Here is a 25,403-nt window from a genome sequence, read left to right on the forward strand (position 1 = left end):
CGCAGGTCCAGAATGGGTCTGAAGCCCCCTTTTGCTTTTGGGATTAGGAAGTAACAGGCATAGAATCCCTTTCCTTTCATGTCCTGAGGGACCTCCTGCATTGACCACAGGTGCAAGAGATTCTTGAACTCTTGAATGAGGTGTTGCTCGTGAGAAGGGTCCCTGAAGAGGGATGGGGAAGAATAGGGGTGGGAGAGAGGGACAGCTGAAAATTGCAGGGTATAGCCCCGAGATACTATGTCCAGCACCCAGCGGTCTGAGGTGGCCTGTGACCAGGCCAAACAGTAGGTACGAAGACAGTCAAGGAAAGAACAAGGTGGATACGGGGAGCTGACTGGGGCGTTGCTCTTGAGCACACCTTCAAAACGAGCGCTTCTAGCCCCCAGGATGCTTTGCCGGGCTGGGCTGCGTGGGTGAATGGGGAGGTGGAAGGGTAGAAAAGCTCATGTCTCTATCCCTTCTCCTTGCAGACCCTTGACAAGGCCTTGGAAGGAATGCATCTTCCTACATATTTGTACAGCATAATGGAGCCCCAATCACAAACAAGACTTTTGGATATTTGTGACCCAGGGACCCTTTAGTGTCAACTGGCAGAGGGCATAAGAGGTGGTGCATAAGGGTCTAATATCTACATAATAATGCACCAAAGGGTGGCATATGAAGTCTCTACCAATAGCCAGTAACACACTGGACATCCTAATCATTACAAGATGCATGTACAGATGTTATTTAAGGAATTAGGTATCTATACTGAAAACTATTTTTCTTAAGGTACAGGAGTTAAGATCGGTCTTCAGAAGGTATAAACAGGCTCTGTTCAGGATGGGTGTAGTAGACATTTATCTCTCTAGCTGGTCACATGAAAGATCTACAGGAAAAAATAAAAACAAGGTGTCTTGTTTATGAGTAAAGACTGTTTTTTTCAGATATAACCAGGGGGTTCTGTAGTACACCCCAGGTGCTTCACTGAGGAGATGAATTGTCAGCGTGTTCTGTCTTATGAAAAGAGGGTCAGAGTCAACCTGGCTAGAAAGTACTAGAAAGATTTTAAGTGAGCTAAACTTCGTTAGACAAGATAGTATCTTGTTAATTAAATCTAGGCTCTAGAAGGCATTAGGATTTTATTTTATATGTAAGCATGTGTTTCCAATACTTTCACTTGCTACTTCTAAAATCTCTACTCTTTGTTAAATAAATTTTTACTTATTTTGACTAAACATATTTAAGTGCTGTGTGTTAAGTGGAGCAGTGATCCTCAAGTGAAACTGGTAAACTGGTATGTACTGTTCCTTTGAAAGCAGTGAATTTCGTGAACCAGTGGCAGACACTCCAAGGGGATGCTCAGGGACCTCAAGGGTTGGAATGTGCCTATCTGTAGAGAGAGCTGGGCCTGCGTAGGCCTAGAGTGCTGGTGTTGCCTGTGGTCAGTGGGGCTGGGGAGCTGATGCCTGGAAGGCACAGACAAGCCTTCCTCAGGCTAACAGCAGGCTGCACTGAGGTGCCTCACAACACTGGCTACCCCTGGGAAGTGTCACAAGATATTACTATGTATAGAAACTAAACAAATAATTATCCAGAGTAATCAGATAATTCAGCAGCTGGTCAGTCCCTTAAAGAGTACATGTTGAGAGGACACAATATTTCTTGGCATAAATCACAGCTCTTCTGTAGAATCACAAATTCCTTGTACAAAAAAAAAAAAAAAAAAATCAGACTGCAGGTAGCTCCTTAGATAACTCCATCTCAACAAAGCCCAACTGATTCAATTCTGAGAGCTCACCATTAAACCCCAATGACATCCAGACACCAAAATCACCAGGTTACAATGAGGAACCAGAGTCAAGAGCCTCCTCTAAGAGCTGATAAAAGCAGCTGGTAACCTGACAGATACTCCAGTTGGGAGGGCAGACCAGCAGCAGAGACCACCACAAAAATCAGTGAGGTTATGACTAAACACTCTGTCTCTGATGCCAATATGGGTATGGCATAGCCTCTGCATTGAAATGGAAGAGATGATGGTTGTGCTACTCAACATTACTCAGAATATCTAACCCACCAAAGACAACCATATGGGTGGCCCTATGGGAGCTGTCCTCAACTCTGGGTAAATCTCTCTCAAATTTCTAAAATGCCCATCACTCTGGTAATTAGCCTCTCTAAACCTAGGAATTCCATATGCCAGCCCATCTGAACTGACACTGTCATGCAAACTGAAATTTTAGAGAACAAACATACCACAAAGATTCCCAACAGCAGTTCTGACATCAGCTCAGCCATGAAAACTCCTCTTGAATGCCAACGAGAAAAGGAAAGCTAGAAGGAAGTTTTCACAAACAGTTGCACACAATAGTTAATATTTTTACAGATGCTCCACTTACATTCCTTTTAATTTTATTCTTGATTGTTTCTATAACTCCAGCTTCTTCACTCTCACACAGTTTTTCTGTGGCTTTTAAATCATCACAAGCCAACTGCATTTTTTCTTCTTCAAATGTCATCATGGCATTCTTTCAAAAATAAAATGCAAAAGATTTGAATGACAAAACAAGAAAATTTACATCAGCTATTGGTGCAGTAACTATAGAGAAAAACAAAATAAGTCTTTTTAAAACACATTTGAGGATTAAATTGCTACTCAAGACTCATATACACAGCTAGATATATATACACCCCTTGCCCAACTGCATTTAAGTGTGCCTCACTAAAATGTCAAGAGACTGAAATCAGAACTTATTAGCTGACTCTGCTTCTCTTAACAAAACTGAATGTTTAATATATAATTGAACTGAAAATACTGTCATATTACATTTGCTGAACAATGCATTATGTTACATAAATTCACTTTCAATTACTGTTATGCAAGATTCAATTTGTGTCTGCGCACATACTGTTTTATATAATTTATTCACGTAAATAACATGCCTCAAAGTCAAGAACAAATAAAACCCGCTGCATTATGAGTGATAATGAGCAGAATCCCTATACTTCTTGTTAAAAACAAACAAACAAAAAAAACCATTTCAGCTTCCATTTAGCCTAGCTAAAGAGGGTCTCAGGATAACTGACTTCTTTTTCTGATACTTTGTCTAATGGAAATTCTGGATGACATAAGCATGCCAAGTGTTGTAGCTATCTTTAGAACAGTAACTAAGCAGAAGTTTTTCAAGGTACAATGATGCTGTACTGTGCTGTTATACTGTTTCAGTAAATCAACTCAGATAAGCAAGCCTAAGAGATTTTCATCATGTTGGCCTAAGGCAAGAGGGAAAAAGCCGCCTTTAATATGCCTTTCCAAGTCATGTAGTCCACAGACTGAGGTGTTTAAAATTAATTTAATGTTCAAAAAAGCACTTCTGGAATATTATAAAATTATCTTTTATTTAAAAAACAAAACAAAAAACAACTTTACTATTCTATATGTGGTTGCAGCCTAGGATTAAGCAGGCAAGTCACAATAAGGTCAACTTAAAAATGAGGTTCAAATACTTTCTTAAATACTATTAAATATGCTTTTAGATCAGCAGCTCGTTTTCATCCCTTTTCTCTCTTCTTCCTCCATATACGATGTACTCAACACATTTTCATAAATGTGACCAGTCACACATTAATAACCTTTAGTCTATTAGCGTTCTTAGTCCTCAAATACCTCTGCACCTTCAAAAAGGTTACTAATTTAAGATGTTTTCACATGAAGTCCACCAGTTTTATTCTAAAATAAATTTATTCTGATAAATGAGACTTATAATAAACTGTTAATTTCTAGGACAAAGCGGAATTTATGAATTTCATTTCAATAACTAATTTTTTTCAGTAAAGCAAGACAATCAGTCTTTGGCTTTTGCTTTTAATGGAACATGTAAATATTTAATAAATTTGAGATGTTGAATTTATAGAACCCTTTACTCCCAATTAAAACCGCATAAAAGAGCAAAACAAGTTAAGATTCCATATATGCAACATAATCAGTTATGCATGTTTTATAACTACATTATTTTAATATTCTGAAAGAGTTGAGCCTAACAAGAAAAAACAAATGACAATATGCACCATATATACCCACAAGGAAATTAACAATGATACAAACAGTGAGATGAATTCTCTCTGCCCAATTTGTTCACCCACTTACCAAAAAACTGACAAAACTGGCCCCAAAACTCATTAACGGACTGTGGTTTCTGTAAAAAAACAAAAACAAAATGCAGTTATCACATGTAAACATACAGTTTACTAGAACACACACCTATAGAAAATATCTGATGTGAAATAAGGGTTATATGTCTGGGAATAAATCTGCTTCATTAGACCAAATTCTGAAATCAAAATTGGTTTATGCAAGATCATAATGTGGAAGAAGTGGGTACATGATACTCTCCAGGGAAAAAGCCACAAGATGGAAAGAATTCAACATAATTCTCTGGACTTGAGTCACCCCTGCTAGTACAAGTGGTGGAAACTGCAAAATGTGTGTCTTTCAGGGTTTCCATGCCCCAAAAATATTAGCCCATGGGGGCGGGGAGACAAGCCTTGATATTGCAACTGCATCCAATGGAGCTTCACATGAGCCAGAAATTCACCTGCATGTATGCAGTTGCAAATCTGGGACAAATGTTAAGAGTGACCTCCATGGGGGTTCTGCTAGGAAAGGGCCACTTCAGGTCTAAGGCCAGAAAACCATAGGATCCCTGAAGGTTGGGGCGGACATGGAGATACAGTGATTCAGCAGAGGCACAAGAGACATACATTTTCCCTGCTCAATGTCACCTATTTTAGGGGCTCCACTCTCCAGCCTGGAGCCCTCCCAACAGAGCAGGTATTGAGGGATGCCTTGCACTATTTCAGCCTTCTGGTGGGTGAGCACTCAGATGTTAAAGAACCTTGCACGTACTGCCTGATTTATCCCTCAGCAGGGACCAGAAAGGTAGCAGAGGTTATGGCCTTCCAATGATAGTTTTGAAGGCAACTCAAAGGCTATCCTTGTTGATCTTGGACCAACTTTGTGGATCAAGATCTCACCTCACTGCCTGGCATTTCACACCTACCTGGCAGCATGTCCTTCAGTGAGCCATGCTGCGATTGGCCATACCCCACTGCCCAATTAATTGTTTTCTCCTATCCCTCAACTTCTGAACGGATTTCTATTTGTAAGAGTGATTACAATATTCCCTGGTATTCTATTTCTAGAAGTATCTAATGTGTCTTTCATCTAGTTAAGTGCTCAGGTAATATGGTGATGGACACCGCAGAAATGTGTATATAACAAGAATGTGACTTGGAGACCTGAAGTTCCATTTTGATAGTTCATAAGAAGTCTGGTTCTTTATCTGCTTTGTTCCAGAGATCTAAAATAGGTTAGAAGTCTTCCTCATTAATTTTTAGTAAATGAATTAAGAAATTGTAAATCATTGAAGGTTTTCCTTGTTTCATGGGAATTAAGGTCTAATTCCATGAGGGTGACAGCAATTCCTAGGCCAAACAGACAGTCAGGTTATATTCAGTACCTGGGTCAGGTTTCAGACTGAATGACCACAGCAATTACTATAAAACCCTGTCTATGGCTAAACATAGAGCTAGCTGTCAGGAACTCTTGTTATAATCTCAGCAATGCAATTGATCCACTGTTTGGCCTTGGACAAATAATTTGTTTTCCCATGTGTAAAAATAAATAAATATCATCATCCTTTTCATTATCATATCAGTAAAACTAGAATGTTTTGTGATGGTCTCAGAAAGCCAAGATATCAATGCAGGTTTTTCAGAGTTTACCCATGTTTTACTTTATGTATTATATGTAACAATAAAGCAAATAAGCTTGGAGGAAGCAAGAGAGAAAAAGGACTGAGAGGGAAATAAGAGATGGAAACAAGAACTGAAAAACCTACACTTCAAATACATATTAGAGTGTGTTTGATACAACATTTGTAAATATAAACCCATACATATTTTATAATATAAATCTCTTGCTGTGGGGTTTTTCAAATAAATATACCAATATAAAAAAATCCAAGAGGAAAAAACACACTTCAAACAAACATTCTAGCTATTTTAATCTCCCGAATGTTATTGACAGGTAAACAAAGAGAGTAGCCACCAGAAATATCACTGTTATTTAGTATCTAAACTGTGCTCTACAGAGAGCCTGTGTTACAGGCTAGTAGAAACCTGTCACGTGTGTTTCAGTGACACTTCCACCTAAAACTCCTACTTAAATTCCAGTGACCTGCTTGAGTACTCTTCTGAGTATAGAGGCTTTCCTGAATTGGGGTCTTTATAGCAGTATGAGTAATTTTACACTAATCTGCAAGATATTAAATTATTAGTTCTTAATGAGCAACCAATACTTCTAGCCTCACTCCCTCCCATTCATCCTGCATCAGATTAGACTTCCAGCATTTTACCCAATCTCTCCAATTCTTTGCACTCACATAATTTCTACATTGTAATTTAATAATCATCTTAACGTTGCCTGTCACTTCATTTTGCCGCATCTGTTAGCCTGGTTTCCTAGCCAGCAATGTACATTAACACTGTTATCCTCACCATTCTTTTTGATGGTGTCAAGCATCAATGCTATTTTCTTGATGAGGATTTATGTCTTTGAACTATAGATCACCATAAAAAATATTAGCTAGTAAAGTGTTGGAAAGAGATTTACTGACTTCAGAAGAGTGCATCTCCTTATTTGCTAATCTTCTCCTGGAATTTAAGAGGAAAACACTGAACTAGAATGAAATGTGCCTCAATATACGTTGTATTTTTTAAAATACGGTTGGGAGGATGATTTTTTCTTAAAGACATGAAGGGGAGTGAACACCTATCATCTTTAAACAATTTGCAAAGACTTGCAGGGGGATTGTGCTACAGTAGTTTATTCTATTCCCCTTTGTTTTGTTTCTCCCAAAATAATCTTGTGAAGCTCATGTGACTGTACATTTCTCAAGTGAACATAACATTTAAGAAATATGGAGCTAAAGCAGTTTTAAACAGGAACTTATTATAAGAAGTTTTACTTAAATTCCATATTTTAAGATGAACATGTCAAGAGTGAAAAAAATCCAATTGCTGAATTGTCTTTGAGATCAATTACTACAGTGAAATTATGTATTAAGTATGCTGGTGATCTCTTTCTAGGTGCTAAACTAGTGATCAATAAGTCTTTAGTTCCTTAGCTCTCATGTATCACCTTTTTTGTGTAAAACAGTAGTATTACACCAATTCTCCTGCCCTTTGTCTGCTCAAATGCATTCTGTAAACATTGCCAGTTATTTCTAAAGACTTCCCCGTGCTTCCGAAAAAGATATAAAAAAAAAAAATCAATACTGTCACAGGCTATTTTCTTTCATCAGTTATTCTCCTTAGGCAAATACTATATTATAAGGGATCATAGCTTACTTACAATGTTATAAAAATCCTTACCCAGCTTGTTGAAGACAGGTGAAAAAAATTAGGTTGTATCTGTGCAGTAGATGATTTGTTAAGTAATATTTTGCAACATATTTTCAAAATTACATTGAAGTCAACACAACTATAAACCTCAAAAAGATGTTGCAAATTAAAGTAGTAAGGAAATATGTTTGAAAATCCTTAACTATTACTTTGGCTATCTAGGTGCAAAGCAGAAGGTGTTTTTATGGTAAAATCGTGTAAAAACAGGATTAACAACTATTTACATTATCTTAATGACAGTACTGCTGCTAGATGCCACAATTCAATTATGCCAGTGTAGTTCATTTCACTAGGGCTCTTAATATAGCTAATTTTGTTTCAGAGGAAAGAGAGGTGCTTGCTCTGCCCCTCCCTGATGTATGTATTTAACTCATATAATTAATGTTAATCAGAGTTTTAAGCATGGTTTGTGGAAAGAATAGAGCATTTGTCATAGAAAAAATTGGAACTGAAGGGCAGAGGCAGAAGTGACAACCATTCTTTTCTCTTCATCATTCACTGGTCTTCTCTCTTTTTCTACCCTTATTTTACTTAAGTATATTCCACAATATTTAGAAATACAACATTTTTGAGACTTTCCTTTCAATCTATATCCGATACTTATCACCACGCTCATCCAGAAGGGAAACCATGCCAGGCTTGATCAAACCCAGCTTTCTTAGGTTACATGTCCAATACAGCTAGTTCCTACAGTCCTGGGATACTGTAGTAGTCACTATGATACCACTAATACTTAATCTTCTCTCCAAATTTACATTTAAAGAGTCCTTCCTTCAGACGATGCCATATACTTTTCAGTCTTATCTCCATTTACCCTCACTTTTGTAGTTTAAAAAACCAGCTAGAAAAGAACTGTTTTCATACTTCTGAGTTTACTAATACAAGCTACATAGACTAATAAGTAGCAGTTCACAGCAATGTCCCTTTATTAACTTGTTTCTACTCACTTTAATGCAAGTGTCTGCTATTGAAGTAATAAGATTCTAAATTTACATAGAGGCCCATTTCTTCATGTGAATGACTACTGTAAATACTGCTTACTTCAGCAGTTCATTTTTAGTGATGGCATCTTAGCTTTCTATATATATTTACTAATTTTGTCTCCAATGCTTCAGGGGAGAGATCAAGACTACCCTTTCCCCCTCCTGTTTTAGTTTTAACTAGGAATAGTATTTTTTGGAGGAATGGGGGGGTTTAGGTGAAAATAATGCAACAATTAAGGCATTTTAAGAAGAAAAGAGATCATAAAAATGAGTTTTACGCTTAGTCAAATTCATGACTATGTGCCTCTGATGCATGCACCACTATTTTTCCATTACCTGTGTACTCTATTGTTGTACATTAAAATATTCCGTGAATTATTTCATTTGGTTTTTATATGTAAGGTTTGATAGCTCCTTACAGAAATTAAATACTTTTGTAAATGTGGGTTTAACGCATGATAGCTTCAGCAGAGTCTACACCGACTTTCAGACAGTATTTATATACGGTACCACATTATATGCAAGGATGCTATGGCTCTTGAGCATCAGTTGCCTCTGCAAAACAAGTGACAACTTGGATAGCTGTAAAATCTGCAAGCCACTGCCAGAAAGCAGTGAAATTCAAGCCAGTGAGTGGCCTTCAGAATGGCCAATAGCTTATCACCAGTGAAGCAGCACCGTAAAAGAGTAACTCTACAGTTGAGGAAATTTGTAGAATTCAATTTTCTAGGGTTTTAAGCTACCTCTCTTGTAATATTGATTTCAAGAGAAGAGGACATGTATTTATGTGCACATAATGCAGTAGGTAGTATCATTAGTCTTAAAACAAGAGTCCCTAGAATAATTTTGATGTAGCAAATGCAACGTGAAGTTTTCTCCAAAGAAGCTGAAGGGAAGCTATTAACTTGTGGCAGCTATGTGGACTAAGTGTGTATTTTCATTCATTCAAGGTTATTTCTGAAACCTGATTGAGGGATTCAACTGTCTAGATGAAAGAGCCTCTATTCTCTAAATCTGAATTTACCCCTTGATGAGGGAAGTTGAAAGATCAGCTTCCTTTAGCTAGCCCCTGCTCCTGTTAAGTCCTGGTTTCCAGCAGAGTCTTCAAGCCACTTCTCTGGGTCTCTTCATAACAGAGGCACGATTAGGGCTCATCTCCCCCACCCTTGCAGGGGCATCGAACTTCTCAGAGCCTGGTTCCCTAACATCCTTTCCCATGAAATTCTACACTTCTACCCCTCACTGCATTTTTCTTGCTGACCAAAAGAAACAAAAAACCCAAACAAAACACACACACACACACTTCCAACTTTTCTCATTTCTGTACTTTCTGCTTAGTACATCCCCCAATTATGCACGTTTCCTCTGCCTCTCTTCTTACTGCTATAGGATAAGGGGGTTTTTTGGTTTGTTTTTGCTGGTCTGGATAGGGTCTACCAATTCTACCCAGCAGGGCTAGAAACCCTACCCTCCACATTGTTCTGATGTTGTTCAAAGTCAGCAGGACACATGCAGGAAAAAAAAATTAATTTGCCCTGTTTTGTTTTTAAACTCAAGTCCCCCTGATCAAGACTGTAAACCTCTGAACAGTCCCAACAAGAGCATACGTGTGTGAAAATTAGCAAGAAGGAAAGCTGCTAAATCGTCAATTATATCAACAGATTGCCACCCCCCTCTTTTCCTGGAGCTTCAGAAAGTTTTCCAACTTTTTCCACAGCTGGTCTTCCATGTCATGGAGCATAAGTTGTCAAGAGATGAGAGATATGAGGAAATGAGCATGGACAATGAATCAGCAGGCCTCCCATCTCTTACCAGTCGAGTGATTAATAAAATGCACATGAAACCAAGATTTTATGTATGTTTTTTGAAATACTAGCACCACGTACATCGTTATTTTAAGACTTTTCCAGAAATCTGGCATTAAAACACACCACCAACTCCCTGCTTCCACAAACACAAGTTCCAAAAGCGGCCATATTTTAGCTCAGATCAAAATTTCAAGTAATATTCACCTACTATTTAAGGACCTTCCCCCCACTTGCTAATTTAGCAGTATCTAGAAATGTATTCTGGAGTCCATTAGAATGTGACTGATGAGATTATGAAGTTGAAAATAGGCTCATCAATGCATCCAAATAATTAAACACCACCAGAAGATCACAAACAAATACAAGATGTATCATCTGTTCCGGAAGATAATTTTAAATATTTCCCAAGCTAACAATGAAAATTAAAATATTATTCCTTCTAAACTTATGGATGGATTGGATAACACCTACTGATATTTTCAAAATGGCAAACAAATCGTTAGGAATACAAAACATTCACAAACAAAATATATACATCTTTTTGGTCTGTTTAGCCAACAGTGAATAATCCTTTAATGGATTTTAATGTAGCTTGTGCAAATACAAATATAATCTTAGAAAACATTAGACACATATGTACACTATTAAACACTTTATTCAAAAATTAGCTGTATTAGCAATTTCATATCAGAATTAAGGAGCTGAAAGATTTTGGTCTAATGACTAAGGACCTACTTGAAATGTGGGATGACTGTCACAACATTGCAGCTGAGTTGCGGACAAGACATAGAAAATTGTGGAAAGTAATAATGGACCTTATTATTTGCAGTAATAATATCCATTACTACTTTTCTGTGATTTTTCTGCTGTCAGTTGTCCAGGGCTGTGAATGGGGACCCAGAGCTGATAACAGGAACATTGGGTTGGGGCTCCCAGCTGTCAGCCACATTGGGCAGCCAGGACTTTCACGGAGAGCCACGCACATGGTGGGGGTCCCGCTGTCAAAACTGCAGTGGAGGCCTAATATTGCAGAATCAGCAGTATCACCAGTTAAAAAGGGCCTTCCTAATGACATATTAATTGCAAACAGGAAATATAAAATGTGTTTAAAATTTACATTTGCCTAATTAACTTTTAAAGTTTGTTTTAGTACTAGTTATAGAATATATCTTACATACACACAATTGATACTTTTCATGACCAGTAGATACCAAGGTAATTTATTGTATAGTCACAGTAGTTGGCACTACTGTTTCCAGTGCTGGCATTCAGATACCACTAGAACCTGGTTTCTGTAACATACATATGTTGACCAGTTTCAGTAAATAGTACTGAAAAGGTACATGTCTTTCAATTAACTTAGCAATGTATTGTGCATATTGCAGAAACAATCATCCTCCCACACATCAACACTGGATGAAAGACACTGATGTCATTCTTCTTTTAGTAAAAGCCACCTATGCAGAAAGAGAAAAACAGGAAGAATTAGTTTCCATTCAAGCTCAAAATTTCTTTAAAAAATTAAAGACATTTAACTTATTTTTTGTTTGACAACGGTCATCGTACTGACTCTTACCTTAAATCTGAGAGAAGCTCTTTTCTTCTAACTCTTTCTTCATTGCCACTGCAGTCTTTTCAATGGACAAAACTCCCATCATTCAGCTGTCACTGCTTTGAAGCTTTGTGTTATCTTGAAACAATAAGTTTCTTCATGTTAAATCTTACAAATATCTTAAAATCTAGCTGCAGTTTTTCTATTACCCACACAGTGAAAATTCTGATGTTTGTGCTTGCAAGCTTTTACCTCATTTTCTGCAGTTCTACCTATGATGGTGTTCCAAAAGTCTCTCTTCAGCCTGTCCCAAAAAAGCACGCAGCAAGTCTCATATTCGCTTTGCTTCAGTATTAATATGCCTTCCCCTTCACTTCATTCCCTAGTCTTGCAGTCTTCTATACTGTCACTTTAAAAAAAAATCTCAATTATATTCACTGCTATTATTGTAACTCGTCCTTCCTGTCTTACTGTTTTCCTATTGCTATTTCTAAATATCTTGCTCTTTACCTTGTAGCCTGAGCACTTTGGAACTCCCTTCCCCTCTTTTTTGATTTCATTTAAATACCATTTCAACCCTTAACTGATGCTTTATTTGCTCTTTTAAATTCAACTTCTGTTCTCTTCTGGAATGAGGAGTTTGATGCTTGTTTTTGTGGACTGTCCTTCTGTTACCCTTTCTTGGAATTACTAAAGAATGTCATTATTACTGGGCTTTGTTTCTTCTCTTTTACTAGTTTTTAGACTACTATGTTTAGATGCCTCAGAACATGGGACTTAAAAAAAATATTTGAAAAGAAGGATTAGAATGGCCCATGCTCTGTTCAAGGTAGTCATAAACTCACTACAATAGGTCTTTTCCATTTCTAACTACAATGGTCTGATTAATCCATCCAGAGACTAATAGCTCAAGGAATAAGCCAAATAGCAAGAGTATAGTGTTGCCACATCCTCCCACAAAAGCAGTGCCTTTGCGATTTAAAGGAATGAGATGTGTGTACTATTCTTCATTGCAACAATAGCAATTTTACTTTTAAAAAAAAATGTAATGAAGCAGAATTACAATAGAACCTCAGTTACGAACACGAGAGCTACGAACTGACCAGTCAACCACACACCTCATTTGGAATTGGAAGTACGCAATCAGGAAGCAGCAGAGGACCCCCACACACACCCAAAAAATGCAAATACAGTACAGTGCTGTGTGTGATGTTATCTGATAAAATATGACCATGTAGATCATTGTTGCTACCACTTATATAATTGCAACAAATCTTGTATAAAGTATGTCATGTAAGGTGTCTACGGAAAGGTTATGATTTGCTGAATATAATTATGCTATTTGTATGCATGTATCACTTTTGTATCTGAAGTTATGGATATTAACTATGTACCTGTATTTCAAATGTTTGCTTATGTGGTAACATCCACAAGGTATTTAGCCTGCACTTCTTGAAGGAACTATTCAAGTTGAATGACCCATCAAAGATCACTTAATTCACAATGGAAGATGCCTATCTACACTTAAACAATAAGGAGTTCGGTGGCACCTTAAAGACTAACAGATTTATTTGGGCATAAGCTTTCATGGGTAAAAAACCCACTTCTTCAGATGCATGGACTGAAAATTACAGATGCAGGCATTATTATATTGACACATGAAGAGAAGGGAGTTACCCCACAGTGTTGACAAGACCAATTCAATCAGGTGGATATAGTCCACTCCCAATAATTGAGGAGGTGTCAATTCCAGAGGAGAGAAAGTTGCTTTTGTAGTGAGCCAGCAACTCCCAGTCCCTATTCAAGCCCAAATTAACGGTGTTAAATCTGCAAATGAATTTTAGTTCTGCAGTTTCTCTTTGAAGTCTGTTTCTGAAGTTTTTTTGTTCAAATATGGCTACTTTTAAATCTGTTATAGAATGTTCAGGAAGATTGAAGTGTTCTCCTACTGGTTTTTGTATGTTATCATTCCTGATGTCAGATGTGTGTCCATTTATTTTTTTACGTCGAGTCTGTCCAGTTTGGCCAATGTACATGGCACATGGTACATAGGGACTGGGAGTGGCTGGCTCACTACAAAAGAAGCTTTCCCTCTCCTGGAATTGACACCTCCTCCTCAATTATTGGGAGTGGACCACATCCACCCTGACTGAATTGGCCCTGTCAGCACTGGTTCTCCACTTGTGAGGTAACTCCCTTCTTTTCATGTGTCAGTATAATAATGCCTGCATCTGTAATTTTCACTCCAGGCATCTGAAGAAGTGGGTTTTTTACCCACAAAAGCTTATGCCCAAATAAATCTGCTAGTCTTTAAGGTACCACCGGACGCCTCCTTGTTTTTGTGGATACAGACTATCACGGCTACCTCTGATACTATCTACACTTAATGGACTTTCCTGTGAATGTTCTAACTGGAGTATGGGGGATGGCCTCTACTATGACTAAGCAAAGCATAAATGGACATGTGATTTGCCCATGAGACTCGAAACACCATCTTGTTCCCTGCAATTATCCACAGTGAGAACAATGTGCCCTGGAAACATAAAATGCCCTGGAAACATCTCCATTTTGCCTTTTTCCTGCTCAAACCTCTGGACTATGGACTTATACTAATGGGAGCATTCTAACCAAGGGACTGAGGAACTTCCAATGATTTCGAAGCGACCGAAGACTTAACAAGCCAGCAGTTTATTTCATTACTGCTACAAGGCTGATCCAAGAAGTTTGCAATTGTTGTATGTATTTGATTCCTTTAACTGATTTTAACCCTCACCTTTTTTTCTAAGAAGAAATGGTGACACTGTGTTAAATGCAAACCACTAAAAAAAAAATAAAGGGAAAGGAGCATTTTTCTTCTCCATAGTAAAGTTTCAAAGCTGTCTTACATCAATGTTCACTTGTAAACTTTTGAAAGAACTATAATGTTTTGTTCAAAGTTATGAACAACCTCCATTCCCAAGGTGTTTGTAACTGAGGTTCTACTATACTCATCTCACTTTTATTTTTAACCTTCTTTTCCTGTCTTTCTCCATTATCTCCTTTCCACGCAGATCATGGTTCTGTTTTTCTGCATTTTCTTATACGTCTTCTTCCTCTTTGCCGCTATCCCCTTAGACCTTCCCCCACATCCTCCCCTATATTCTCTTCTCCCCAGGAAGTTTCTCTATCACACTTTTCTTATTTCTTACATTTATCTTTCCCCACTTCTTCCCCATGCACGCACCCACAGCTTGAAAATTTTATCACAACTTATAGCAAAACGATTAAGAAGGGCAACATCCAGGTGAGAAGCCAAATGTCTTGGGAGGGTTGCTAGATTCTTAACAAGGTGCTGCACTGGACCCACACAGAGGCTTCATTTTTTGTGTCAGTGTCCAGTTAGGAGGAGTCAGAGTTGAAGATCCTTCCTCTCTCTGCTGTGGCTAGCAGAAGGTGGAAAAGATCATTCTCTGTAAGCCTATCTGCTGCCACAAGATTGGTACTCTGACACTCTCCTCCCACAGCCTTTGATTCTGGTCCCCTTTTCCAATTACTAGATTTCCAGGTCTAATTCTATTGTTGCTTTCACAAGCACAAGAATAAAATTAATCTGTTTGTATTATTTTCAGTGTTGCTCAAAAAACCCTGAACAGCATCAGTGAAATCTGACTAAACTCCAGTGAGTTTTTATTCTCTGACAACCTGACAAAGTAGAACCTCAGAGTTACAAACACCTCAGGAATGGAAGTTGTTCATAACTCTGAAAAAAACATTATGGTTGTTCTTTCAAAAGTTTACAATTGAACATTGACTAAGTAAAGTTTCAAAGCTGTATTATGCAGGAAAAAAATTGCTGCTTTCCTTTTTTTAGTACTTTAAAGCAAATACAGTACTATGTTAAAAATATTTAATCAGTCTCTACTGCTACCTGATTGCATACTTTCGGTTCCAAATGAGGTGTGTGGTTGACTGGTCAATTTGTAACTCTGAGATTCTACTGTACAAGTACCCCAGAAAGGCACTGAAGCTATCTGTCTGCAGAGTTAAGACAACATTTAATCAGTTTATATTTGGTTCATGGTTGTTTAGAAGGTTGTCATGACAACCACTATGGCTAGAATTTAAGCTTTTATTTTAAAAAAAAAGTCTCTGTAGAAGTTGATTATATTCATCCAGGAAAGCTGCCTGTTCACTAGCATCAAACTCATTTTTCAAGCCTCGATGATCATCCTCTGTCAGGTGTGCTTTAACATATGGCAAATCATAAGTTTTGGCCCAACAAGATGCCAATTAGTTTACAAAAGCTGTCATTCCAGTTGCAATTATTTGCATGACTTGATGTGTGATAGATTAGTTCAACTGCCTAGTTTGTTTGATCTACAAGTAGATAGGCTGCTTACACAGAGACAAAAAAGTTGTAACTTTCTTGCTTAAATATCTGTTCACAATACTGAGAAAAAATAAGCTCTCTTGTGAGTCAGTTCAGTGGTTCTCTACCAGGGGTATCCCTTGGGGGTACTCAGCTCTTCCAGAGGGTAGATCAACTCATCTAGATATTTACCTAATTTTACAATAGGCTACTTAAAAAGCACTCCGTGAACTCAGTACCAACTAAAATTTCACATAGACCATTACTACTTTATACTGCTGTATAAATTATACATTTAAAAGAACAATATTTGTATTTCAATTGATTTATTTTATAATTATATGGCAAAAATGAGAAAGTAAGCAATTGTTCAGTAATAGTGTGCTGTGACGCTTTTGTATTTTTATGTCTGATTTTGTAAGCAAGCAGTTTTTAAGTGAGGTGAAACTTGGGGGAGTACGAAAGATAAATCAGACTCCTGACAGGGGTACAGTAGTTGGGAAAGGTTGAGAGCCACTGAGTTAAAGGGAATATCCATTGAGAGCCAACACCGATTTACGGGGTAATATGCAGGGAGGTCCAGTTAAGATTTCATTCCCAATCCAATTTTCCCTCCTTAAGAACTGAATTATGGTCAGTTTTCAAATATATGTGGTATTAAAAGCTCATGTTTTCTGGGGGGATGCAGGGAGAGAGGGAAGAGGGCCTCATGTGCGATAGGAGGGAGGGAGAGAGAAAAATTCGGACTGATTTGGGATGATGTACTCAGTGGCACATCCAGACTGTCACCGTGTTCCTATAAATGGATTATGAATTTATGGATTACAGACCTGAATTAATATGCTTCATGGGATCTTTCAGGAGCCAAGTGAGGAAAGATGAAATAGTTGCATTTCTGAAGAGCAATTTTAAACTAGTTAGTGAAGTCAAAGCATTTGCTACATAATTAATTTTCAAAAACCCTAGAGAGTTTCCATAAAAAACACTGATTTCTGCTTCACTCTTTCTGAAATCAATCTATTTTCAGAAGCCATTTGAAAATGACATAGGTCTATTTCAAAAGCTTAAACTAGCTGGATGGAGGGGGCTATAAAACAATTTCTACCATAGTTTAAATACGTATTTGAAGAAATATGCATAAATATGCAAAATGCACATTCTTCCAAACAGGTTTCAGAGTAGCAGCTGTGTTAGTCTGTATCCGCAAAAAGAAAAGGAGGACTTGTGGCACCTTAGAGACTAACAAATTTATTTGAGCATCAGCTTTTGTGAGCTACAGCTCACTTCATCGGATGCATGCAGTGGAAAATACAGTACGGAGATTTTATATACACAGAGGACATGAAACAATGGGTGTTACCATACACACTGTAACAAGAATGATCAGGTAAGGTGAGCTATTACCAGCAGAGGAGAGACAGAGAGAGGGGAAAAAAACAACAAAAAAACAACAAAAAACCAACAACACCCTTTTGTAGTTTTCTGAGCGTCACTGCTGTCAATAAGATTAACATCCGTCTCTAAATTTGACGAACTGCAGGTCTCTCAATGCGGCAAGAAGCTGTTCTTTAGAAGAGCACTCCCAATTAGGAGCTATTTCTAAGACTTTACTTTCAAACACACAAGGATAAAAATCTATTGCTAAATGACTGATAGCTACTTGGAAGTTAATGATGTTTCTTCAGTTCTGGTTAGCAAAAACATATCTGACACAAACATACAAAAGAGGAAAACTGGCAGGAAAACAGTCTGAAAAGTTAAACACAAATTATACCTTATGCCTGAACTTTTTTCATCTCTAGGCTGGAAATCTAGAGTTTATGGTTGAACTGTCAGCCTTGGACATTCTCTCCCATTTTCATTTCTACATGAAGTTCCGATCACTTAAATTATTTAGGAACAAAATATTTCAAAAGATCTGGACTTTTGCAGTTAAAATTGCAACTAGGACAGTGATTCTTAACCTATGAATCATAACACCACTTACAATCCATTTTCAGATAAATCAGATTTGACCAGCTGCTCATAATTAGCCCTCAAGTGTCAAAAATTAACTATCGCATGGAATCATGAGGCACCTCATTTTAAGCACAAGGGAAAACAGATTGAGACATCTGAGGAGGGACATTTCAGTCACTGAATATGGGTTCATAATATGAACAAGACTGAAGCTTTGATCCAGGCAAATATAGTTTATTAAAATAGTCTATGTAACTTGATTTTCCCTTTGATGTTTAAATTGTAATAATCAATTTATAATAACGAGAAAACTAAAACAAGATTTTATGGAAGACTTCAGAAACAAAGGTTCCCTATAACAAGATGAACAATCTGCTGGACACACAATTATTAATACATACAAATTTTGAAACAGGAACATAGTAAAAACTATTTTTAATATCCTAGATTTTTAGATCTTAAGTCATCACTTCCCTCTGCACCCAAAAAAGTTTTATTTGTATCAAATTTAATTTTTGTAAATGAAAAAAATAAGGAAGGCTCTGAAATACTTGCAATACCACCAACACAGACTTGTTTTTAACTCAATTTAGGTCTTAAATGAATATTCTGCTGTACAGACAATAGCACTGTGGTGCATTTAAATTTAGAAAACAACACCTATAATGCCAGAGCTCCAATTATTGAGAAGAATTAACTCTTTCCATAACTATACAGGAAACATAACTACCTTAAAACTAGTGTAGACATAGAGTAACATCTACTGTTACAACTATATTCCAAGTAATTTCTAGAAAGTGACCTCTTCCTTTAACTAGATACAAACACATGGTACACACTGTCTTGTTATTTCATGGCTTCATCACACTAGCATTCAAGAACCTCCTGTCACTATCTAGTCTCAATCCAAGTCACTCACACACATATAATCTTAAAAGATAAAAATCCTCAGGATGTTTTCATTGGATGACACAAGTATATTAAGCAAATCTTGTTGTTTATTCTTCTGTGCACATGCATAGCTACTCATCAGCATTTGTGAGATTTACAAGTGCCTGTCAAGGAAAGGTAAATTCCCCTGGTTTTCATATATTTTTTTTTTAAAATGGTGGTTCGCCTCTGTCAAATCAGGTGATACAGACTAACAGTTGGCAAATGTCACAGATTGAAATGTTTTCCTATAGTTAAGATTTATTAACCTAAATCTGTGAATGCTCACTTCTCGTGCAAGGGTTAAGAGTCAGAGGCAATCTTTTTCTTGCAGAGCAATTCGGGGGACAAAATGTAACGCTCAGTGCTTAATCTGCCCTAGGGAACTGAGAGAACAGCCTGACGGCATCACAAAACCACCTCCTGAAGTAACCGTTTGCACAAGGAAGTGCTCTGGTAGCCCCACACCCGCCATGGGGGGGGGGGGGGGGAGGAGGGGGATGTTCGCCTCCCCAGCTCAGGCGGGAGCGCACAACCCGCTCCGCGCGCGGCTGGCCAGGCGGCTTGGGAAGAACGGAGGCGGCTTCGCACAGGCACCGCGGGGGCCGAGGCGCTTGGGCCGCTAGTGGAGGTGCTGAGCCGGGGCAGAGGCTGGGCTGGGGCCAGGGCCGGGACACAGGCTGAGGACGGGGCGGCTGGTGCCGGCGGAGGGGCAGCAGCCCCTGCCCCTGGAGCCCGCCTCGCCGGCGCGGGGGGGGAGAGAGGACTCGGGGCGGCAGGAGGCAGGTGCAGGGAGAGCCGGAGGGGCCCGGCGGAGGCTGGTACCGGTATTTCCTGAAGAGCTGGTCGGACTCGCGGAAGCCGTTGTTCAGCAGCATGTTGATCCCGGCCAGCGCCAGCTCCGCGTCCTCGAGAGGCAGCGGCGACTCCTCGTCCTCCAGCGGCGGCTGCGACCCGGCCATGGCGACGAGACCGAGCCGGCTCCCCCGGGCTCCTGTCACCTCCGCCGGGATGGAGGCGGGAGGGGAGCCGGCCGGCGGCGCCGCGTACGGGAGACCCCGAGGGCGGGGATGCGCGCGGGGGGGGGGGAGGGGAGGGGGAGGAGCCTGGGCCGCTCCTTCGCTGTAGTGCCCGCTGCGGTGCCGGAGCCTGCTCGCGCACCCCCAGCGCTACTGCACAGAGTTTGATAACGCGCATGCGCAGGTGTATCTGCGCGTGCGCGATGTGGGCGACGAAGGTGCTGCCCTTATCGCCTGTCCACTCTTGCCGTGGAAGCCGCCAGGCCGGGGGCGGGATGGGGCTGGAGCGGCCTCGCGGCAGCGGCGCCTACCGCTCGCCGCGCGCGGGGGTCACGAGGCGCCAAGCCGGGGGTGGGGGCGGCCGCGCGGGCAGCATCGCTGACAGGAACGGCGGCAGGGGGGCGCTAGGGAGGGAGGGGGTGGGGGAAGGGCTGGGCTCGGTCCAACCCCCTCAGCCAGCGGGTGCGTGGAGCGAGCGCGGACTCTGCCCGCCGCAGAGCCACCCCCAGCAACAGCCGCGGTCCCGGGCTCCTCCAAAGGGGTCCCGAGCCAACTTGGCAGGCTAAGCTTGGAGGATTTAGGAGTCAGAGGGACCCGCAGAAGAGCTCTGTGTAGCCCCAAAGCTCGTCTCTCTCAGCTACAGCCGTTAGTCCCATAAAAGGTATTACCTCACCCACCTTGTCCCTCCAGAGTCCCACCCTCGCGCAGCTGGGGGTGGCAGGCTTGTATTCCGTCAGGCCGCTTGCAGGTACAAAACTGCAATTGTACTGGTCACACAGCGATTTTTAAGCCTTTTCACCTGGTAATGCACAGGACAATGGCTCGTGGACTAGCTCCCTTCCAAACACCCGAAATCCCCCCTCCCGGAAAACTTGTTCAAAATATCGATTCTGTGAACTCCAGTGCACAGGCTGGGTGGGAGGGTTTTTTTTTTGGGGGGGGGTAGGGAAATGGAGCAGGAGTCCCATGTACATAGTAGGAGGGAGTTTGTGCCTGGAGCTTTTCTGAGTTTCCTTCCTCACCCTTTGCATGGTCTCAACTCCTTCTCCCAGCACGCCCTCTCTTCACTGCATTGGTGCACCTAGCACATGCAGCAGCTTGAGTGCTCTCCAGCTGCACAGCCAGCGGAGGAGCTATTAATAGTTCCGAGTCCTTGTGCAGAATCCTGTTTCCCTCGTGTGAGGCATAGCGAGTGTCTCAGGCTGCAGCAGCTGAGCCCCCAGAAGCTGTGTAGCGGGGAAGCTCAGCCTTTCCTTTCTCTGCATTGCAGCTTTCCCTTTTCAGTGCAATTTTTTTAAAGTGATTTTAGTGCTCGTGAAAGAGGGTGAATTCACTGCCTTAGAGACTGAAGGTTTGTAGTTTTTCCTAGAGCAATGCCTTTGCAGCTCTCCCTATGCCATTCTGCCAGTGGGCACCACTCATATGAGTTTAAACCTCATCCCTTACCAGGGGTGCTGGAACAATTTTTATAGTAGGGGTGCCGAGAGCCATTAACCTAAACTGTAAACCTTGTATATAATAGAAACCACTTCAAGCCAGGGGGTGCAGCAGCATCCCTAGTTCCAGCACCTATGCCCCTCAGCAGTGTAACTTCCTCCTGAAGTTGACTGTGAAGCCCATGCCAGAGCAGCCCCCTTTTTAGTTTAATTTAAAGCCAGATCACGCAGATCATTAAGTGAACTATGGACAAGTGTACTACCATAAAGGTATCAATCCTAACCCCCAAATTTACAATTTCACACAATTAAGCTTCCCCCCCCCACCTCCCTTAAACAAGTAACTGTTCTTCCCGAATTCAGTTTTGTTAAAATACAAGACACCACCATCTTCACAGCCCTGAAACTCTCCAAGAAATTTATGAGTGGAGCAAAATACAAATCTGTTTACCTTCAGGCTAGGTACAGCCATAGGTACCGACTCTGGGTGCTCCAGGGTTGGAGCGCCCATGGGGAAAATTAGTGGGTGCTCAGCACCCACCAGCAGCCAAGCTCCCCACCTCCCCTCCCCTGCGTGTGCCACATCCCAGCTCCTCTGCCTACCTCCCAGCGCTTGCAGCTGCCAAACAGCTGTAGCAAGCTCCAGGAGGGAGAGGGGAGAAGCGGGAATGTGGCACACTTAGGGGAGGAGGCAGGGCTGGGGCAGGGATTTGGGGAAGGAGTTGAATCGGGACAGAGTTGGGGCAGAGAGGGGCATAACCACTATAAGTCTGTGCCTATGGGTACAGGATGAGGAAAAGGCAGCTCTACAGTATGCTTTTTGCTTTCCCTTACACCTAGAAGGGATGGGATCGAAGCAGCACCACCACCCCTCAACCTGTGCTCCAACCTGGTGCAAAACACTGACCAAGTTAGAATCACACACTGAGGTGTGATTCTGGGGCAGCTGCTCATTGGAGCCATGTGACTCATTGGAGTCAGTGAGTCCAAGGAGCAATGCAGAAATACATGGCCTGTGGGTTTCCCCAGAGCTACAGATATTGAAGGCTAATCCCTCTGCCACTGAGAAGCAAACAGCCACCCCTCTATTTCCCAAGTTCTTGTAGTTTCCCAGCCTGTGTGTGTGACTAACCCAATAACTTTAGCATAGGGGCCTGTGTTCACTGTTGTTCTATGGATCCAATGTGTAAGGAGCTTGGAATCCTTGCAATTTTGTCTTCCGGCCTTGCTTCTCTGGACCATTTTGGCAGAACTACTACTGCTAATCTATGTTCTGTAACAAATGCTGTTACTACTCAGCAGCTAGTTGTCCATCTTACAGTTATGAAATTAATTACCACTTCAAAAAAGCATAAGTCTATGGAATAGTTTTGCAGCATAAGACTGCATTTCACCTGTTCAAGGAGAAATGTAATCTATTTAAACATCAGTTATCAAGCAATGTGACTTTTGCAGGGAGAGTTTTACTGCCTATCAGCCATAGTTTTATAGTGCCTCTATTATAAACTGCATTTCAGCTCTTTAGTGCAGAGCAGGTCATCAGTGGAGATCAGCAATGCTGCAAGTTGCATTGTGTGTTGCATAGGTAAGTAAAATTCATGAGGCAAACAAGAATTGTACTCTTTAATTAACTAGCCACAATTTTTACTTTAGCTTCCAGAATAGCTTATTTAAAAAAAGGATGCTAGCTACATTATTCACATCCTTTAAGAGCTATGAGACTGATTCACAACTACCATGTGTAGAAGAGAATCAGAATGGTAGCTTATTATACTCACTTTGTAAATGTCAGTCACACTTCAGGGGGAGCTGTATCTGTGGACACCCCTTTAAAGTGACAGGTCTGCATTTGTGGAACCCTTCTGCCAGGTGTTGACAGCAGCAGAAAGGGCTGGGTTCATTTTCTAGGGGCTTTCTTGAAGCCTTAACTAATGCCAGCTTGAGCCACCACCCAAAAACCTAGGAAATTAGATTTACCACCATGGGCATCATCATAGTTGCCAGGAGGACTGAGGTTGGGACTATTGTTAAAGCCCATTACCAGGTTGGATTATTGCTTCAGAGAATTGGTTGATTTATTAATATCTGGGTTTCCTAAGTTTATTCTGTTGTATCCTGCCCTCTCTCACACCTTAATAAAGTTCTTTGTTTTAACCCCCTAGACTCAGTGCCTACAATTTGGCAAGTACTGTATATTGCCCAATGTAGCTGGTACATTTTGCCATTTTTCTCCTCTTCACACACAGTTAGTTGACCTGGGTTGGAAAACTCCAAGCTGGCAGTCCAATGCTGCCTGGACTACACTGGGGACTCTACCATCTAACCCAGCTGAAGTATTTCAGCTTTAATTGCATGGTAGGGAGGTCCACACCAGAGTCTCTTGGGTAGGCTGCTGTTGTCTCTGCAGCATCAACCCAAAACTGCCTCAGCTCTGCTCCAGCCACTGCTGCCAAGGCAGAATCCCCACTCTGAGTGCAGAAGGTAGGGGGCCTGCAAGGATTTTAAAAGTTAATACGTGCCACTTAAGGCTTGTATTAAACTCCCAAGGTTACAGCTTTTCTCTGACCTTGGCTTGCTAAATGCTGCCACCACCCAAATGCAAAACAAAAATAGAAACGCCTCCACACCTTGGACCCAGGAAGGAACACCTGGGAATTCCTCCCTCTGGGGTACTCTCAAGCCCTTTCGCCTGCTCCCCCCCGGGAAGAGCTGAGAAAGAAAAAGGAAATTAGCTGTGCTACCAGCTAATCAAACATGTACAAACCTCTTAGGACACCAAAAGCCCAATTCCTTTCTTTTAGAAAGGAAAATTTTATTAATAACACAAAGGAAAAAAATATGTCTGGAATTTAGGCTCTTGCTAGATTTTAAAATAGCAATTCCAAAAATTAAGCACCCAAAAGCAAGCTTTCTTGGGGGGTTCAGCTTAAAGGTTACAAGCAAACAAAAGCATCAGGGGTTAGCACAGAGGAGATTCACAAGCCAAAATAAAAAATAAACCTGATTGTGTCTAACTAAACATTCTCTATCCAAATAATTTCTTCTAGGTATGGAAGGTGAATTTTCATACTTTTTCCAAGTCTTGCCTGGCATTGCTGCCCATGTCTCCCTCTCTGGAGAACAGACAAAGGGAAAGTTTCTTTCCAAATTTTAAAAAGTTCTACCTTCCCATTGGCTCTTTTAGTCAAGTGCCCACTCCTTTTCTTTTACCTGTGGGCTTGTTAACCTTTTGACAGACCTAGAGAGGGATTTTACAGCTAACTGGCTGTCTATCAAAGGGAGCTACTCCCCTCACATGTATTACAGCTACTCTGCACCATCTATCACTTTGAAAGTGCCACTGCTACTCTGCATTGTCTGTTGCCTCAGAGCTGCCACCACGGCTCAGTACCATCCACTGCCTCAAAGCCACCCTCAGCTCTGTACCATCCACTGCTTTCTAGCAGTCTCAGCTCAGTTTTTAAGAAGGACCAGTACTCTCTAGTAAACTTAACTGAGTCCTCACCACAAGAGAGGCACACCCAGCAAAAGGTAGAAGATGTTTTCCTTCTTTTCAGCTCTGTCCAGGCTCACTTACCCAAATATGCATGACAGTCTCGGTGAAGGTGGCCCCAGGCATATGCAATGTTGACATCTAATCCTTGTATTTCCCCCAACAAGATCAGTAACATTTAATTGCCCCCAAACTCAAAGTTTAACTGTATTTTTATGAAAATGCCCCAAACTATCATACCCATTCAATCAATTCCCTTTGCCCTTCAACAGATGTTGGCTGAGAGTCTCCTCCTCCGTGGAACCCTGCTCACCTGGAATCTTAAGCAGCTCTGCCAGTCTTCTCCCATTTCACCAGTGGGTGACATTAGAGAGCTCTCTATTCTCTAACATTTCAGGCCACAGGACTTACATCAATACTTCTCTCAGAAGA

At 40.7% G+C, this 25,403-nt stretch overlaps 1 protein-coding gene across 1 annotated transcript in view; it reads right to left on the minus strand.

Moving 5' to 3' along the window:
• TTC39C (tetratricopeptide repeat domain 39C) overlaps positions 1–20,092 on the minus strand; it is a 62,082-nt gene extending 41,990 nt beyond the window's left edge. Inside the window, exons 1-3 of the mRNA XM_084619615.1 lie at positions 19,849–20,092; positions 4,127–4,175; positions 2,379–2,507 (exon numbers count right to left, since the gene is read on the minus strand). Coding sequence (XP_084475741.1) covers positions 2,379–2,507; positions 4,127–4,175; positions 19,849–19,985 — 315 coding nt within the window. The 5' untranslated portion in view covers positions 19,986–20,092. The remainder of the gene's footprint in view (positions 1–2,378; positions 2,508–4,126; positions 4,176–19,848) is intronic.
• Positions 20,093–25,403: the final 5,311 nt, after the last annotated feature.

This window comes from Lepidochelys olivacea (genome assembly GCF_965140295.1).
Source record: "Lepidochelys olivacea isolate rLepOli2 genome assembly, chromosome: 2".
NCBI classification, from domain to species: Eukaryota; Metazoa; Chordata; order Testudines; family Cheloniidae; genus Lepidochelys; species Lepidochelys olivacea.